The sequence below is a fragment of the Perissodus microlepis genome, chromosome 6, assembly GCF_051167445.1.
Source record: "Perissodus microlepis isolate ML-2025 ecotype Zambia chromosome 6, ASM5116744v1, whole genome shotgun sequence".
Classification (NCBI taxonomy): Eukaryota; Metazoa; Chordata; class Actinopteri; order Cichliformes; family Cichlidae; genus Perissodus; species Perissodus microlepis.
In genome coordinates, this window is record NC_140466.1 from 15,857,356 (window position 1) to 15,875,830 (window position 18,475).

Sequence of the window (18,475 nt, forward strand, 5' to 3'; positions counted from 1 at the left end):
GAAATTTACTTGATTGGTATACCAAGCCCATTTTCCTTCATGATTTCCTTAATTTCTTTAATTATTTGAATAAATGATCGCTTGATTTTGAATGTTTCAGTTGCATTTGACTCAAAATGATTCCTTCGTGTTTACTGAGTTTGAAAAATCTCTTCTTCTTTTTTTTTCTTTGCACAAGATGGCCAAGTAATGAGAAAACAGTACCGGTATCAAGGAGCACGGCTTGTTGCTTAGCTACACTGCTCAGCTCATTATGAAATGGAGTTCGAAGATTTTCTCAACACCTTCAGCTCTCCCTCAACTTATTTATTAGTTTCCTTCGGTTGCCATCAGTGGGTGCAGATTGCCTACTATATAAAACCCCGAGATGAACAAATTGTTATCCTTTATTAATTTACATAGAAATGCAGAGGGTGAGCCAACTTTGTCTGAAAACTCCTGGAAACAAATACACCCAACTGCCAGAAATTTGCACTCAGATGTATGTTACTCTAAAACGTCAGCTTTCTTTTTTTATGTTTATTTTGAAAGTTTATACCGGAAGTGCGTGATTCATATTGGGCATGACTTGACAAGTTGCGTGTTGGACGTCCCAGTGATAGATATGCACATGCATAGTGTGGAGATCCGGGACAGGAACACCTGAGCAGGAGAGCCCGACAGACAGCAGCAGCTGCAGCAGCCGCAGCAGCCAGCACACACTCATCGACTTTCAGGTAGACGTGTGAACACTTCGGGAGGGAGAGAGGAGACAGACCCATAAACAACACCCGAGGTAATTTGCATTCACTCACAGTTGTATGCAAAGGCAGACGGGGGCTGTTAAATGTCATCAGGTTTGTAGCTGAGCTGCCGTATGGTAAGGCGGTGTAGGCAACTTAGACTCTTAGTTAGTTATAGGCTACAAGTGTCATCGGTGGCTTCAGAATATGAACTTTGTGTTCGTGGTTAATCGGGCTAATTTGTACACAGATATTTGGATTCGGTGTCAACAAGTGGGGCAATGAATGTCCCGTGAAACAGCTGCTCTCGTGCACTGCATTGACTGACTGAAGCAGTTACAAACCAGGCGTCAGATGCTCTGAAGTCAAATATTGAATGTGCATTAATGAGAGTTGACATGTTTTCCCAAGCTAAAGTAAATACACGACCCTACACACACACACATACTGCAGTGTGTGCCAGGTACTTTCATGCTGATGTAGGCGCATGCGCGGATATTGATGTTCTGCTGAGTGTGTACAGCAGCATGCCGCTCAGCCCCACTTTTATGATCTTGGAAGCTGTAATGCTGAGCTGGTCTCCAGCGACTTCTCAGCAGCCAAGGAGGAGCAGGACTCAACCCCTGACAGAAGAGGAGGGGGGTGGGGGTGGAGGAGGAGGAGAGGGAGGAGGGGGGGGGGGTAGATAGATGAATGTAGATGGATTGATGCCGAGTGATGGAGGAAGGAGAGAGTTAAGAGTGGGAGGGAAGCTGGCTGGCCGGATGATGACAGGAGGGATGCATAGATGGATGAATATGTGAGGAGAGAAGGAAGATAAATGAGAGTAAGGAGTGTGTTTGTGTGTGCATGTAAGTAGTAGTGTCACTGGGTGAATGAATGACCAGATGGGTGATAGATAAAATACACAAGCGGGGGAGAATCTATTGCCCTCTTCCCACCGCTCAGTCTCTACCAATCCTATAAGTTTTTAACATGTGTTCTTGTGACAAATGGATGGAGAGAGCAGGAGGTGACCGGTCCAGGGAGGAAAAAGAGTAAGGAGCACGCCCTGGCTGTGATTCATAGCACAGTGATAAGCGCTAAGAGGAATCAGGGAGGAAGACGGACCATTTTTAAAATAACACTTCCATTTACCAACATCAGCATCTGCTCAGCTATTAGTGTGGATGGATTTCAGACGTCTGAGTGTTAACCTGAATTCTCAAATAGCTGATATTTATCACTGTGACACCACAGCTGATATACTGGTAATCCTGGATTTTGCGAAAGCCAGTGCTTTTCTTAACTTTAGTATTCCCCCTCCTTTTTTCTTTTCAGTTGCCATCTTTTGTTTTTTAATTCAAACAAACATTAAACCTCCAATATTAACATTTAAGAGAAACTAACATGAGCTCATACATTAGCTAATCATCTAACATTGAAAGGATTAACCAGTAAATTTGACTATGTTCAATTATAGGAGTGTATCTGCATTGCCTTTGTCTAAAAATTCTTTATCTAAAATTTATTGGCAATGGGCATTTGATTGTGCAGATGACATGTCTGACATCGGCATCGACGTTCCCTACCATGGTCACATGTTCCTGTCTTTGCTTTAAGACATCATTGCACAGTATATTGAGATTACTGGCAAGTCAGACTCTGTTAGATTATTTTTGTATGCATTAAAGCCAAGCAGTTATGTGACTGATTAAAAACAGGAACTAGTAGATACAATCCTGTTTCTTCCTGTACATGTAAGATAAGATAAGATAAGATAAAAGATAAGATAAAACTTTATTAATCCCTCGGGTGGGTTCCTCTGGGGAAATTCGGTTCCAAAAAAGCACAGCACCGACAGAAGTTCCAGAGTTACAGAATATTTTATATATATATATATATATATATATATATATATATATATATATATATATATATATATATATATATAAATACAAAGACATATATAGATAAAATATACAAAGGGGATAAATAGAATAAATAGGAATAAAATAAAAATACAAGTGAATTGCACATTTCAAGTATGGAGTCTATTGCACCGTTGACTATTAACAAAAAGTATTGCACAAAAGGTGTTGCACAGTGAAGTGAAGAGGCACTACAGCTTAGTTGTTGCCCCCTCCTTTGTCCTCCTGTCTCCCCTCCCTCTCCCCTCCAGTGAGGAGTTAAACAGTCTGATGGCGTGTGGGACAAAGGAGTTTTTAAGTCTGTTGGTTCTTGTCTTTGGGAGAAGCAACCTGTCACTGAACAGACTCTTCTGGTTGTTTATGGCCGTGTGCAGAGGATGCCCAGCATTGTCCATAATGTCCAGCAGTTTTTTTAGTGTCCTTTTCTCTGCCACTGTCACCAGAGTGTCCAGCTTCATGCCGACCACAGAGCCAGCCTTCCTGATCAGTTTTTCCAGCCTGAATGAGTCCTTCTTTGCTGTGCTGCTCCCCCAGCACACCACAGCATAGAAAAGTACTCCAGCAACCACTGACTGGTAAAACATCCTCAGGAGCTTCCTGCAGATGTTAAAAGACCTCAGCCTCCTGAGGAAGTACAGTCGGCTTTGGGCTTTTTTATACAGGTGCTCTGTGTTGCATGACCAGTCCAGTTTGTTGTCCACCCACAGCCCGAGGTACTTGTACTTGTTGACCACCACCTCCTCCCCCTCTATCTGAACCGGCAGTGGACCTGCTCTGGGCCTCCCAAAGTCCACAACCAGTTCCTTAGTCTTTGAGGTGTTGAGTTGCAGGTGGTTTGTGTGACTCCATGCGATGACTCCATGTATGCATTTACCAGCAGTTGACCCAGTGCAGCACCCCGAGCCTGCAATTATGTAATTGTCCTTAACTGCCTTACAGCCACACCTATGCTGTGTTGTTCTTGTACTTGTGTTATTTTTGTTTTATGGAAAAAATACAACCAACATATTTCCATCTAATCTGCTGGTTGCTGCTGGCAATTGAACAGGTGTAAGGTACACCTGTTCAATTGCTCATTAATGCAAATATCTAATCAACCAATCACATGGCAACTCAGTACGTTTAGGCATGTAGACGTGATCAAGGTGAGCTGCTGCGGTACATGGCATGCATTGCAATTGGGAAGAAAGGTGACTTTAAATGTTGCATTACTGTTGGTGCCAGATGAGCTGGTCTGAGCATCTCAGAAACTGCTGATCTACTGGGACTGCACAGCCATGTCTAGGGTTTACTTAGATTGGCCACTCCTGTCAGCCAAGAACAGGAAAAATGAGGGTATAGTTCACCCGGGTTCGCCAAAATTGGAAAGTAAAAGATTGAAAAAAAAATGTTGCCTGGCCTGATGAGTCACAGCAGAAATCGATTGCAAGATCAGCATGGATCCATCTTACCTTATAGCAGTTCAGGCTGGTGGTGCTGTGATGGTGTGGGGGATATTTTCTTGGCACACTTTGAGTTCTTAGTCACAACTGAGCATTGTTTAAAGACCACAGCCCATCTCAGTATTGTTGTCGACCACGTCTATCCCTTTATGACCATCGTGTACCCATCTTCTGATGAAATATTTCCAGCACCTTGTTGAATCTGTGCAACAAAGAATTAAGGGAATTCTAAAGGCAAAAATTGGTCCAACCCATTGTTGGCATGGTATACATAATAAAGTGGTCAGTGAGTATATGTAGGATTACCAGCCACAGGTACCTGGCAGAACTTGTCCCTTTTTAGGCATTTTAAGGGACAGCAATCAACAACAGATACTACAGAAAACCAAAATGTAGACACACAACCACTACAAACCGCTGCAAACAATATTTAATACAAGAAGCACAAAAGACAACATTTATCAACAACAACAAAAAAGAAAGATGCTTCATAGCCCATCTCAGTGATCACACATGTGCCTCTCCTTTTTGTCTGTCATCATTTGATAGATGGCTTTAGCCAGAGATCCAGGAGCGGCTCACGAGCAGAGAGATCCAGCCGACCAAAACTTTGACTACATGTTCAAGCTGCTGATCATCGGCAACAGCAGCGTGGGAAAGACCTCATTCCTCTTCCGATATGCAGATGACTCATTCACTTCAGCGTTTGTCAGCACGGTGGGCATCGACTTCAAAGTCAAGACCATCTACAGGAACAACAAGCGGGTCAAGCTACAGATCTGGGTGAGATTGGGCATGAGATAGAGCCTCTGCACTGCCGAGTAGTATTTTTAAGAAGTCCTTAGGATAGAAAACCACCTAAACCCTCTAAGCAAAGGATTTATTTTCTCTCATCTGCTGTTTTTTTTTCTTTATTTCTTTCTTTTGTACTTCTTTACCTGGTATTTGACCTCTATTAACAGGGCAAGAGGAGAGGCGGTTTAGGCCATTGGAAGCACAATAGCAGCTTATACACTAGTGTAATTATGCCTTCAGTCCTCATGATTGAAATGATAGTTTGTGGCGTTTTGCTGAAGTACTAACCAAGACGTTTTTTTTAAATCTGAAGATGTGGAATAATAGACACTAATTTTACTTCGGGGGGGTTTCCAACCAAAGAAAAACACCTGTTTTTTTCTTCCTGCTTTCAAACTGTTTGTCACCACATGCACATAGTTATAATGATTAGGGCAAGAACAAGGTTTGTTGACTCACTGAAAGATGTTTATTCACTGCAGCAGCCAAGAACTAAAAGCTCACTGGCAGTGTTGCAGTTTGACCAAATGTAATCTTAACCAAGCTGTCACACAAAACATATCCGTTTTTTTGTTGTTCTTGTTTTAACTACTCTGACTGTGATAGATGTCTGGGATGCTCCTAGAGGCACTTAATGTAGAGGTAGCTCCATTTGAACATCACTGAGATCTTAAAAGTACCTAATAATTTCCACTTGAACGCTCAGGAAGATTTTTACTCCGGTCTCCCCACACCGGAGTAAAAATCTACTGTACAGAGAACAGCTTTGACACACAATATATCAACAAAATTGACTATAAAATGCTGCAGTCTCTTTAAAGTCGGAGTGGTAATTTATGTGGGGTCGTTACCTGTGGCAAAGAGGTTTTAAAATACATCTTCAACCAAAGGAGGGGCCAAATGAATAGAGCTTTTCAAAGCCTTGTTACACAACATGGAGTGTTTATCCTCTTCCCATTCCCTGATTTGCCCTCTTACATGCTGCAGCCTGTCATGGATGTGAACTAATTTCTCACTCTCTGGAGTTAATAACAGTTGATGTTTAACATTGTCCCCAGACGGCGGGGTTCATGAAAGATGCATGGGTTTGAGCTGCAGGAGCCGAATGTGCTTACCGCGCAGATTGACACCCAGGACAGATCTATTACTGAATGTTAGCGGAAGGCGAGGACTCACCCACAGTACTCCTGTTAGATGAAAGTAATGCATCTTTTTTGAAGTTAATGTATTCAGCGGGCCGTGCCTTCTCGGCTGCGCTTTACAATGATCCAGCTGCACACTTTCATACAAGGAAGGTGCCAAGTGAAATGATGAACCAGTAGTATAAAAGATAACCATATTAAAATTCAGATAAATAACAGTAAAAGTTTTATTACCGATGCATTAACAAGCAGGCAGATTTTTAACGTCCCAGCTGGTTGACTTGAGGTTTTATATTCAGGAAAGACACGCAGTATATTGGTTGTGAAAATGTTTTGTTATGAGCCCTTCACTTTAGAATCGGGGTTATTGGCTGCTGAGGGACTTAATGGGATTTCTTAGGACCATTAAAATAAGCGCAGCTACATGTGACATAAATTGTAGGTTGCTGACAAGCCCAGAAATGTGTACAATTAGAGTCAGTGGTGTCCATTGCAGCTACTGGCATCACATTACATGGGAGAAAGTTTAAAGAAGTTAGTTTCAAAGTCTTAGTTTTTTTTACTGCAGTTTCAAAGAATCCACAGGAGTGTTACATTTGTTACTTTAAGGTTTTTCCCAAGGCAACATGAAGAGGAAAAATACCATCTGGAGATGTAGGCAAGACCTGAGAGTATGTCCTAGTGTGCTTCCAGGGTGTGGCAGCATCAACATTTTAAAAGGGAGGGGTTATTCTATTCTAAGAAAGTTCATGATTCACCTTTGCATGTGGTAAATGGTAAATGGCCTGTAGTTGTATAGCGCTTTACTTAGTCCCTATGGACCCCCAAAGTGCTTTACACTACATCCACCCATTCACACACACATTCACACACTGGTGATGGCAAGCTACATTTTCTGCAGAGTTAACCATTTGTTTGCTTTTACTTCGCTGTCATGTTTTCATTTTGCAAACAACTTTCAGTGTTTTAAGTATTTTTTTTAAGCTTTCATGTTGCTTTTGAGAAATTTGTTACATGTGGTGAAATCAAATTTCAGTAGGGTTGTTGTTTCTTCATTTTTGTGTGATTTCTGGAGTTGGGCCAGTAAAAATAATTCATCCACCATTCAATGTGTGTTTACAGGACACAGCTGGGCAGGAGCGCTACCGGACTATCACCACAGCTTACTACAGAGGAGCCATGGGATTTCTGCTCATGTACGATATCACGAGCCAGGAGTCGTTCTGTGCTGTTCAGGACTGGTGGGTAGATGAAGCATATAATTAATGCAGAATAGGCATGTGTGTTTTCCAGTAGCTGAAGGCATTTTTCCAAGGCATGTGTTTTTTCACTGGTCTAAAAAGTGATACCTGCACAGAAGTGCCTTAAACTTTCTTTATTTCTAATGGCTAGCAGAGGTGACACTTTGGTTGCAAAAAAACGTTGTGGTTGTGTTGAGGTTTTACAGACCCGTGAACACTAGCCACGTCTAGGCCTCAGTCACACAGGCCTAGGGACCAGTTCACGACCATCTGGCAACCAGCAATGGTGAAGAAAAATGGGATATTCCCTGGTTGTGAGTGGTTGCTGAATGTGATGGCAGTGACAGGGAAAATGTTAATTCATCCCACTCATGCTGCGCTACAGACTGGTCAGTAACCCCCATGGCAACTAGCTGTTGCTAGGGAAAATGTTTATTCCTCAATTAGTAAAATCTCCTTGCTTTGGTTGCTGGAATTTTGCTGCAGTCTTAGTTTTAATGCAAGTGGCAGATTTGTCTACAAAGCCTGTCCAGCTATCCTCTAGGGAAACTGTGAAAAGTGCAACATGAACCAGAATTGAAGACCCGTTTGCCTTCAAAGTAAAAGATTTGTTCTTCTAGAAACATGCTGGCTGCAGAGAAGAGACACAACCTTTACTTTGACGTTGGGCTGGTAGACAAACACGAAAAACTACAGGGAAAACCAGCGATAACTAGGAGGTTTTTGGTGCAGCACTTTCTTTGTATCTGATTCCTTCCAGCCAGCAAATTCCATGAATCATTGCCAAGCAGTTAAGGAATACACATTTTTCCCTAACAACAAGTGGTTGCAGACAACTCTTGAGCAATGTGTGCATGACGACACAAAAGAAACCTCAATAGAAATTTGTTGGCAAATGGCCCATGGTTTCCTTACTTTGTGACTTCAGTAAGCTCTTTCCTGAGGAGTGTATGGTCTCAATCACTACTTTCAAGTCCTTTTGAATTTAGTGAATTTCATTATATTAATGATGGCCCTCATTAAGGTCCACAAGGACAAAAAAACACAATATGCTTTAGGGCATCCACTGTGTAGATGTGCAGGTGTGTCCATAGGCTTTGCAGTTAGATCTGTCTTTTGATCGTGACATTTAGTTTAAAAGGCTGTGATGTTGAAAACATTCAATAAGCTTCAGAAAGGGAACTTTTCAATGTCGCCATGGATACATTCATCTTATCATTTTCTTCAACTGTTTGTTGTTTTTTTGGATCACTTGGAGAAAATAAAAAAAAGCAGCACTCTTGTTCACAAGAATAGATGCTGCATTAAAAATTGGATATAACAATGTGTTTAATTAAAGGAAATACACATAATGTTCCACTGTATAACCTGTAGAAACAAAAAGGACAATATATCAATAGACACAACCAACAGTCCTCCTGAAAATGGACACCACAGGAAACATTAAAATATTAATTTAATCTGTCAGTTACTGATCAGTGTATGTTTTCTAAATACAATTTGAAAAGCAACGCCCTTTAAATTAATATGGTGGAGTAAAAAGTCAACATTTGCCTCTAGAATTCTGGGGTAACTGAAGTTGTGTGTGTGTGTGTGTGTGTGTGTGTGTGTGTGTGTGTGTGTGTGTGTGTGTGTGTGTGTGTGTGTGTGTGTGTGATAATTACTGTTACTTTATGTTATCATTACCAGTGCTCTAGTCGAAGGCTTCAGATACAAAAGACTTGAAACACGACTTTCATCAAAAGTGAGAAAATGATATCAGGTGAAAGCTCTCAGTCTGTTTTCAATAATCAGATGCTTTTGCTTCAGACTTCTCTAAATCCCACTCTGAGCTTCTTCCAAAACGGTCTTCTTTTGCAAAAATCTGTAAATGGTGCTTCACCTTGTCAGCAAAGCTAATTGTGTTCGCAGCATCACCAATCAGGGGATGAGATCATGTGACATTCAAACAGGTTAAGTCTCATTTATCTTAATCCGGGTTGCCAGCTTGCACTACTTGGGCTCTTAGCTGACTTGACATGACAGCAGTGCACTGTTTTTAATGGATATTTCTGTTTATTTATTCATTTATATATTGCACAGTTCCAGTTTACAGTTCCATACAGTTCCAGTTTATTCAGTCTTTCATTTTGAATACTGCTTTCATCATTTGTGATGTTTCCACTTGCATCCTTAGGGATTTTATTCAGTGATTAATAACCTTTTCATTCTAATTAAAGTGAACTTACTGAACCTTCTTTGCACCTTCTTTGCATCTCATTTCATCCAGCAACAGCCAGTAGCTTCCATGAATCACTGCCGAGCAGTTAAGGAATACACATTTTTCCCTAGCAACCAGTGGTTGCAGACAACTCTTGACCAATGAATCCTCAGAAAAATCTGTGTGAAAATGGCTCTTGGTTCCCTTCGGTTTGCTTTGTAACTTCAGTAACCTCTACCCTTAGGAGTGTATGGTTTCAAGTCCTTATAAATTCAGTGAATTTCATTATATTAATGACGGCCCTCATTAAGGTCCACGAGGACAAAAAAGGCACAGTATGCTTTAGGGCATCCACTGTGTAGATGTGCAGGTGTGTCCATAGGTTTTGCAATTAGATCTGTCTTTTGACCATGATGTTTAGTTTACAAAGGCTATGATGTTGAAAACATTCAGTGCGCTTCAGAAAGGGAATTTCTCAGTGTCGCCATGGATACGTTCATCTTATGGCTTTCCTCTAAAAGACTGTTTTTGGGGGGGGTTTCCGTCTTTGACCTGGAAACGATCAAAAAATCAACACACATAGCAACAGATTGATGATAATACTACAAATAATGTCAAAGGAGCAGAATCATTCTGCTGTGTTATATTAAAAGTTGCACATAATGTTCCATTGCATAACCTGTAGAAATGAAAAGGAAACCAATCGATAGGCGCAATAAACAGTCCTCCTAATAACATACACAACCGGAAACGTTTGAATTTTGGACTCAAGTGAAAGCTCTCATTTGATGATCAAATCCTTTTAGCAAAAATCTCTTAATGCCGCTTCCCTTTGTCAGCAGAGCCTATTGTGTTCACAGCAACACCAATGAGAAGACGAGATCATGTGACATTCAAACAGGTTAAGTCTCATTTGTCAGTGTGTTGAGATTGTTATCATAATCCTGTTTGCCAGCTTGCACTACTTGGTGTCTTAACTTCCTTATTTATTCGTTTATACAGTGTGCTATCATTTTGTGCCATGCATCTTCAGTGATTAATAACCTTTTCATTGCAATTAAAGTGAACTTGAATGCTAGAAATCAGAAGAGACTCAGCTTTGGTTCATTGTTGTGATGGACTGAGGGTCTCTGTAGGTGATACAGTAGAGTTGTGAACATGGTTTGGTTTTTTTGGTTTTTCTCAGGGCAACACAAATCAAGACTTACTCGTGGGACAACGCTCAGGTGGTGCTGGTGGCCAATAAGCTGGATTTGGAAGATGACAGGCAGGTGCCGACTGAAGATGGCAAAAGACTGGCCAAAGAGCTCGGTCAGTACGCGCTGGTGTTTATCAGCATGAAAACACGTGAACAAAACATTATTTAATAATCACTCATAAGCTCTTCATCTCTCTCTGCTCTCTCACCAGGCTTCCATTTCTTCGAGGCCAGTGCCAAAGATAACATCAACGTGAAGCAGGTCTTTGATAAGCTGGTGGACGTCATCTGCGAGAAGATGAACGAGAGCGTCAACGGTGATGCCAATCCGGCAACCAATCACAAGGGAGATGGCCTGAAGGACACACCCAACAGCAGTCGGGGTGGCTGTGCATGCTGATTGCTGATTGTAAAACCTGATAAAACAGGTTTAATAATTAAATATAGGTGCCCACACTTACACAGATGACCAGAATTGCCCATAAATCTTTCATTATGATTGTAGTTTACCAAATGTTACTGCAGCGCAATCATGGATGCATGGCATTCAGTTTCTGTTTTTTTATATTTCTTTTTGTTCCTGGTTTTCTTGACTCGGTGGTGATTCAAGGATCATCTTTGTAATCCCAATGTAACTGTTACACTAAGATGCCAAAGAGCTCCACTGAGCAGCCTTTTCTCTTTATCGTTTCCTGTTCACACAGTGCAGTGAACAGCACCTGTTGCAGGTCAGGATGTGAAAGCCATGTGCCAGACTGAAATTGCATGGGGAATCACCCCGATTGACTTGTGTCATGCTACCCCCTAGTGGGCGTCGCACAAAACTGCATCACTGTGACTTCTGTTGAAATTGCCCGTTGTAAACCAAATGAGGAAGAAGGTACAGTACATAGTCTAACATATTTGAAAGCTGAGATCACACACGCCTGATAGCCCCGCGTGACTTCCAGTTAATAAACCACACTTTTTGTTGGATGTTTTATATGAACATAATCATCTGTTGTGTTTAAGTAATGTATTTGTTTTTTCTTTTTATACATTTAATTATTAATGTTAGTCCAAAGTTAAAATAAAGTTGAAATTAAAAGATAGGAATATGTATGTTATGTCTGTTGGCCTCATTTGTATGAAAACATTTCATGTATATTTTTGTAATTTGTTTTTAAATGGATGAGTCATTGCTTGGAAAGACAGTTTTCTCCAGTGAATTATCAGAAAGGAGATAAAACACTGTGAGTACCGGCACACTTTTATGTTACTGTGTTATAGACATTTAATTGGTGTAGTTTTGCTTAGGTGGTATTAGAACAAATTGCCCATAGGTGTGAATGTGAGCGCGAATGGATGGACGGTATTAGAACCAACACCTCTACCTGACAGACCACCTTTGGGCTGAATCATAGCACAGACTCCGGGCCAGACCTTCTCAGGGTTCACTTCTGGAAGAATGGTCAAAAATTCCCATAGACACACTAACTAACCCTTACGGAATAGTTATAACTGCAAAGGGTGAGCCTACATTATATTAAACCCTATGGATTAAGAATTGGATGTCACTCAAGTTCATATGCAGATGATCAAATACTTCTGGCAATATAGCGTATGTGCTTCAAAGGTAGCTTTTAATGCATGAAGGGTAAATTTTGCACACTGATATTTTAAAGCTATTATACAAAAGAAATGTCATTTTGAGGGAGTCGGGAAGGAATCAATGCTGAATCAGATTAAGTACTTCCTAATGATCCACGAAGTTAATAATAAAACATTCCCAAAAGTTTCAATGCAGTGTTGAAATCATTCACTAATCAATAGCACGACAAATCAATAAAGTCATAAATATTAGCGTAAAAATGTTCCACGAGTAAACCAGTTATCGTTTATCATGACAGTTTTAATTGTTCAATGACATCACACTGGACTTCCTACTGTGTTTTAATAGTGAACCTTTTACTTTGACCATGACCTGTATTGATTTGATCACCATGGTTTCTTTGATTGGACTGATCACCAAGAAAGATCTTATTGTGTAGAGCACAATTGTGATTGTGTGAGTCGTGTTTGTTATGAAAAACCTGAATTATTAATTTAATTTTAAATTAGTATTTTTTTCAGCCCTTGATGAGTTGCAAGAAAACAATGAAACCAGGAAGTTTTGGAAAACATGCTTCCCAGATACCCTTGTATAGGAGCTTGTGACTGGATTACGTCACCTGAGAAAATATCTCTTGTCAGATTAAATTGCTTTATATGATGTTGTTGTCTGATTTTTTTTTTGTCCTCGTGACGTTTGGTCATAAAAACTTATCTCAATGTCATGGAAAGTTGTGAAATGTGATTGAAAATAACTTTGAACCCTGTGTTTGTGTGTGTGTGTGTCCTATGGTGGGCGTGTTGGTCATGGGGTTGTGCGACCTGTGAGAACTTAAATGGGCAGTCCAAATCGTCGATGCACAGACACTCCTCGCTGATCAGACCTCAGCGGACACGCACACCTCAGTACAACACAGGTATAGTTGCTTTCTTCACTTTTTAATTCAAACTCCACAACTACACTGCTATTAATCTTCCTTAATCTAAAGCTCATCCGGATGAATGGTTTGTTCTGTAATCAAAGGATTTTATTAACATTAGGCAAGTTATAGTGACATGATTACTATTCCTTAGCAATGTCCAGGTGTTATTATTTTGTATAAAAACAGGTACAAAAAACAAAAAAACCCATCAAACTGAGTTATTTAGCTGCTGCATTTCTATTAAAAGTGTTGGTGCAGAAACAACTTTTCTTCTTAGAGTTTAAGTAATTTATTCCCCTCTTCTGTGGCTGCTCGAGTATGTATTCAGAAATTAACATGGAGGTGTTATAAGGGAACTTTATTGCCTCATGGAAACAAGGTTGCAGCTGCAAAGTAGGTCCAATTGATTGCTGTTGTCAAAGCTGCAATAAGGAAGAACATGACAGTCACTATAAAACGGAGTTTATTTCTCTGATACCAGGAACAGGCATGTTAGGTTGTGCAAGTTAATGGACAAGGGGTTGTGTGTGCCTCTTTTATGGCACTCCTGTGCTACCTAAACTGTGAAACCACTAACCTGATAAGGTACCTCAGCTGTAATATTTCAGCACACTTGCAGTTCAAAGCTAGAGGAAGCAATTTTTTTTACCCCAACTCAACCAAATACAGACTTAAATGCAAGGAAAAAAGAAGCAAACATATTACACAGCTGAGATGCCTAGAGTAGGAGGATTTAATAACTAGCAGCAAAATGAATAAAAAATAACATGTAGACTTGGGCAATGCTTCAACCGAAACTGCATGACGTCAGCATGAAACGACTGGTATATTTAAAGAAGATTACGACCCCCCTCTCTTTTTCTGCCAGCTACTTTGGTTAATGTTTAACCCAAGCGAATGCCGAGTGACCCATGTTGGCCACTGCTTGTGTTGTCTGCCTCTTGCTATTGATTTGAATATCAGAAGTAAAAGAAAAGTTCCCCATGTTAAATGCTGAAAAATAATAATTGTAATTACACTAGATAAGTTGTTTTCACCTGAACTGACATAATTTTTTTGTTCTTGTTTTTTCAACAGAGTGAAAAAACAGAAATCAGCCAAAATGTGTTGTTCCGGCTTTCTCAAAATTATGATGTTCATCTTCAATGGCGGCATCTTTGTAAGTTGGAAAAAAGAGAGAACTTCTGTTTCTCTGCATCTCTTCAACAGCTTGGTTTCACATCCTACACCAGACTACAAAGAAGACTTTATAGAGAGTAGTGAATCAAAAAAGGCCAAACCATTTCATTTGGCTGTATGAATTATTCTCTTTTATAGGTAGTCTCAATAAGACGTACATTTTAGCCCACTTTCTCTGTTCAGATATGGCTTTAAGTCAGAGTTTTCAATAATATGAATATTTGCTTTTCCCCATAAATCAGATTAGATGAACAGTACCACTAAACATTATGTCTATTTAATGTAAGGTCGGAGAGAAAAGATGGTCTGCTTAGCCTTAGCTAACTAACTTACAACATAACACCAATTATCGCTACAGTGCTCCCGCTCAATGCAAACATGTCACATTCAGGTCGAATATTTTCAGTGAGCATTAACTGACAGGAGCGCTGATCTGTGGATTGCCCTCCATGCTCGGAGACAATTTTTCCTCCACTATGACAGTTTTTCATCACCATAACAGTTTCACTCATTTTTTATCCGTTATCACAGTTTTTCATCACTATAACAGTTTCATCAATCTTTTTTTATGATTACTTTGTGCGCATGCAGAAAAATTACAGCTCCCATTACTTCTATTGTAACAGTGTCACTTCTTACATTGCCATTTTATTTTACTGATGTTGCTAGAATGAACAAACTCATTTCCAGAGTATTTTTCTTTATGTCTGTGTAATTTATCAGTCATCACGATCAAGCGTAAAAAGAGGCAACTGGAATTCTTGAGTAGTTTTCAGTAGATTGAGTAGTTTTAGGTGAAATGTCTTTGCAAACCTAAAGAAATCCAGTTGCCAACTTTTCTTCTTACGTCTCTTGTTCCCTATTTTTGTCTTTTTCCTTCGGATTTTCAGTGATATCAGAAAATTAATTTAACATGTAGTAAGAAACAGTTTTTCTTAAAATGTTGACAGCTATAAATAAATACAATTTATTTTTGCCACTGTTACTTATTAAAAAAGTTAGTGCAGTTCATATCATTCACGTTCAGTTTTTTAGTTTAATTTCCCATTAGCATTCCATGTTTTAATCGTCTGCTTACATTATCTTACAGTTTTTTTCTTTCTCTCCTTTCTTTCTTCATAAACCTGCAGTTAGCAGGTGCCATCATTCTGGGTGTGGGAATTTGGGTGCAGGTGGACAGGAGTTCCTTTCTGGATATACTGGATGAGGTGGAAGACGCCTCCTCGTTATCACAACTGGCAAACGTCAGCTACCTGCTCATCGCCGTGGGTGCTGTACTACTTCTGATTGGCTTCCTGGGCTGCTGTGGTGCCATCAGGGAGAGCAAGTGCATGCTGCTGACGGTGAGCAAAGTTTGAAATAAAAATAAATAAATAAAACATTTGTAAAAAAGAAAGAAAGAAAGAACAGCAGATATGGTCTTCTGTGTCTGTAATAGTAGGATAATAAAGTTTGCAACTTTGCCCAAATCAATAAAATATAACTGGCACCAAAGTCTTTCCTTGAGATGACAATTTCAGTTTATAACTGGGGAGTAGAGAGAATTATATTTAAGTCAGCTGAGTCAGAAAAGTGTTTAAAAGAAGTGTTTAGTATTTCCTTTTGCCATTCATTTAAAGACGTGTGTCCTCACACATGATGTGACCAAATACTGACACATCAGTAAATTTCTTCTTCGTGTGTTATCGATACATTTGAAAACAGGTGCAGGTGCTCTTGAAAGATTCTTCAACACTCTAACTTACCAGAGCCAACACTTTATGACTGCTGACGCTAGTTCTTGTCAAATGAATGAGGCTAAAGGCAATAGATGTAAGTGGATAAAGAAGACAAAACTCGCAGTGTACAAATGGCAGTTAGTGTGGAAAGGCATATCCACAGCCAATTACTGTACTGCACACAAAAACAAACACTGCAGGAAATAAATGTGTTTTATGGCTGGTTTTGCTGTTACACTGACTTAGAAATGCACAGTAAATGGCCATCTTGAAAACTTTACCATCTTCATGGACATGTACTGTATAGTGACTTAAGCTGTGATTCTTCTGTAGCTACTCTTTAGCTTTATATTTGAGCAGGTACTTTCTTGTAACTATACATCTGTTTCTCTATTGACACCTTAAGAGTATGCTGTTAAGAATGTTTTACAGTATGCTTTTTTGTTTTCCCCCTTTTAGTTCTTCAGTATTGTTTTGATTATCTTCCTCATCGAGGTTGCAGGAGCCATTGTGCTCTTTGTCTTCAAAGATGTGGTAAGTGGCTCTGAAGAGCAAAATCTGGCAAGAGCTGCCAATGGTCAGATTTAGAACCTTTAGAAAAGTATGATAACGTGCTACTGTCTCTCTGTGTCTCTCAGGCTGGTGAGCTTCTTCAGGAACTGGAGAGAAACGTCCAAAAGAGCATTAAAAACAACTATGGAAAGGAAAACAAGCTGACTTCTGTCTGGGACAACACAATGAAAGAGGTACTGTACCCATTTATTTATTTAAGAGAAAGGTTTGTGATCTATTTGCACATGGAAGTTTATTTGATCAAACTTTTAAGACTAACGTTTTGAATTACTTCACATTTTACACATTAATCAAACTTGTAGTTGTAATTTTGTTCTGTTGTTATGGTAATTAAAAACTTGTTGCATTAACACTTTTTTGCTCTCTTCTAGCTTAAATGCTGTGGATACAGGAACTACACAGATTTTACAGGCTCGCCTTTTAACAATAACGATAAAGGTCTCTATCCAGCCCCATGCTGTAATTCAACCATCAGTGCTGAGAAATGCGATGAAATTAAAGCGCAACGTTCGGTATGAGACCAGCCTACATTTGGCCTAATTTTATGCATGTCAGCAACAGAATTAATCCAATGTACAGTGCACAGCAGTGTTTCCCATCCTCAGCTAAAAACATTTGTTTTACTTTTAGAACATCGATGGCTGCTTTGACAAACTGCTGCAGCTGATAGAGCACAACGCTCTGGTCATTGCAGGTGTGGCAATGGGGATCGCTGCTCTCGAGGTATCGTTCACGTTCCATCATCCATCAGTTATATACTGCAAGCTAGTACCACAAGTTATTATCTATTGTGTATATTTTTATCTTCAATTTCTTTATGGCCATATATCTTACATATACTTATAAATGATACTAGATGACACAGTGTGTGTGTCTTTTTTCTGGGTGATTCATTTTAATTTTATTACTGTGAAACAACATATTAAAAAAGTTAATTTTCATACTGATTTGACTCTTGAAGTAAGGGGAAATAGTTTCAGCCCAAATGAACACCTTATTTATTTTTGAATAAAATAAACAGTTCAGTTAACATCCCATAATTTGACTCAACCTTACCTTATAAATGGCATGACAGTTGCAGCAAAGTCCACAGCTTGTTCAGCAATTTGCATCTTACAGAGTACAGAATATGACACAGAATTTGTCCACATTGTAACTTGTATCTCATCTCAGATCACTGTATTTAGATCTAATGTTGATCAACTGTTGTCTTTGCAGATCGCTGCCATGGTGGTTTCAATGGTTCTCTACTGCAAGGCTGGAAAAGATCGATAATTCAACTTTGGAGAAATTTTGCTAAGCGGTTTTGTCTGTGGAAAGTTTTCTAGTATTTGATTCAAAGCAGATTTTCAGCTGAAGATTGAATGCTCTGCCTCTTCTGGTTTTTAAAGCTTTCATACAAAGATAGAGGAAAAGCTAGTAACATCTTTTTACTTTTAAAACTATGTATCTGTACACACTTATACTGTGATTTATTTATGTTTGTGTGAGGGTCTCCTGCTGTATGTGCTGATACACTTGAAATGATGCACAGTGCAGAGAACTCTGGTTTCTTTGTGTCAGTGGTTTACAGTCACTAAATTAATGTTATGAGTTTATTATTATTTTTATGTATGATCACTTCTAAATAATAAAAAGAACAAACTGAACTTGTGCCATAATTGATCGTAGTTTACTTGATTTTTTTATCTTACTACTTTACAACTTTTTAGGTACACCTGCTCAGTTGTTTGGTAAGTCGAATATGAATCACATGACAGTAACTCTGTGAATTTTGGCATATGCACATGGTCAAGACGACCTGCTGAAGTTCAAATTGAGCATCAAAACACGGAAGAAAAG

The 18,475-nt window shown here is 39.4% G+C and overlaps 2 protein-coding genes across 2 annotated transcripts; both read left to right on the plus strand.

Moving 5' to 3' along the window:
* The first annotated feature begins 458 nt into the window (after positions 1-458).
* Positions 459-11,751, plus strand: rab3da (RAB3D, member RAS oncogene family, a). The gene is made up of 5 exons (XM_084931036.1): positions 459-775; positions 4,624-4,857; positions 7,134-7,252; positions 10,639-10,763; positions 10,863-11,751. Exons 2-5 carry the CDS (start codon positions 4,624-4,626, stop codon positions 11,048-11,050), a joined length of 666 nt encoding a protein of 221 aa, XP_084787162.1. The 5' UTR covers positions 459-775; the 3' UTR covers positions 11,051-11,751.
* A 99-nt stretch (positions 11,752-11,850) lies between these two features.
* On the plus strand, positions 11,851-18,284 carry tspan34a (tetraspanin 34a). The gene is made up of 8 exons (XM_084931035.1): positions 11,851-13,157; positions 14,241-14,322; positions 15,473-15,685; positions 16,520-16,594; positions 16,699-16,806; positions 17,005-17,145; positions 17,264-17,356; positions 17,852-18,284. The coding sequence occupies exons 2-8, from the start codon at positions 14,266-14,268 to the stop codon at positions 17,906-17,908; spliced, it is 744 nt and encodes a 247-aa protein (XP_084787161.1). The 5' UTR covers positions 11,851-13,157; positions 14,241-14,265; the 3' UTR covers positions 17,909-18,284.
* The last annotated feature ends 191 nt before the right edge of the window (positions 18,285-18,475 follow it).

Bases quoted from the DNA above. Each gene is read 5' to 3' on its own strand.
- rab3da (XM_084931036.1), top strand. From the start codon at position 4,624: ATGGCTTTAGCCAGAGATCCAGGAGCGGCTCACGAGCAGAGAGATCCA. The intron at 4,858-7,133 runs GTGAGATTGGGC...GTGTGTTTACAG, and splicing joins GGGTCAAGCTACAGATCTGG to GACACAGCTGGGCAGGAGCG. The intron at 7,253-10,638 runs GTGGGTAGATGA...GGTTTTTCTCAG, and splicing joins TTCTGTGCTGTTCAGGACTG to GGCAACACAAATCAAGACTT.
- tspan34a (XM_084931035.1), top strand. From the start codon at position 14,266: ATGTGTTGTTCCGGCTTTCTCAAAATTATGATGTTCATCTTCAATGGC. The intron at 14,323-15,472 runs GTAAGTTGGAAA...ATAAACCTGCAG, and splicing joins TCTTCAATGGCGGCATCTTT to TTAGCAGGTGCCATCATTCT. The intron at 16,807-17,004 runs GTACTGTACCCA...GCTCTCTTCTAG, and splicing joins GGGACAACACAATGAAAGAG to CTTAAATGCTGTGGATACAG.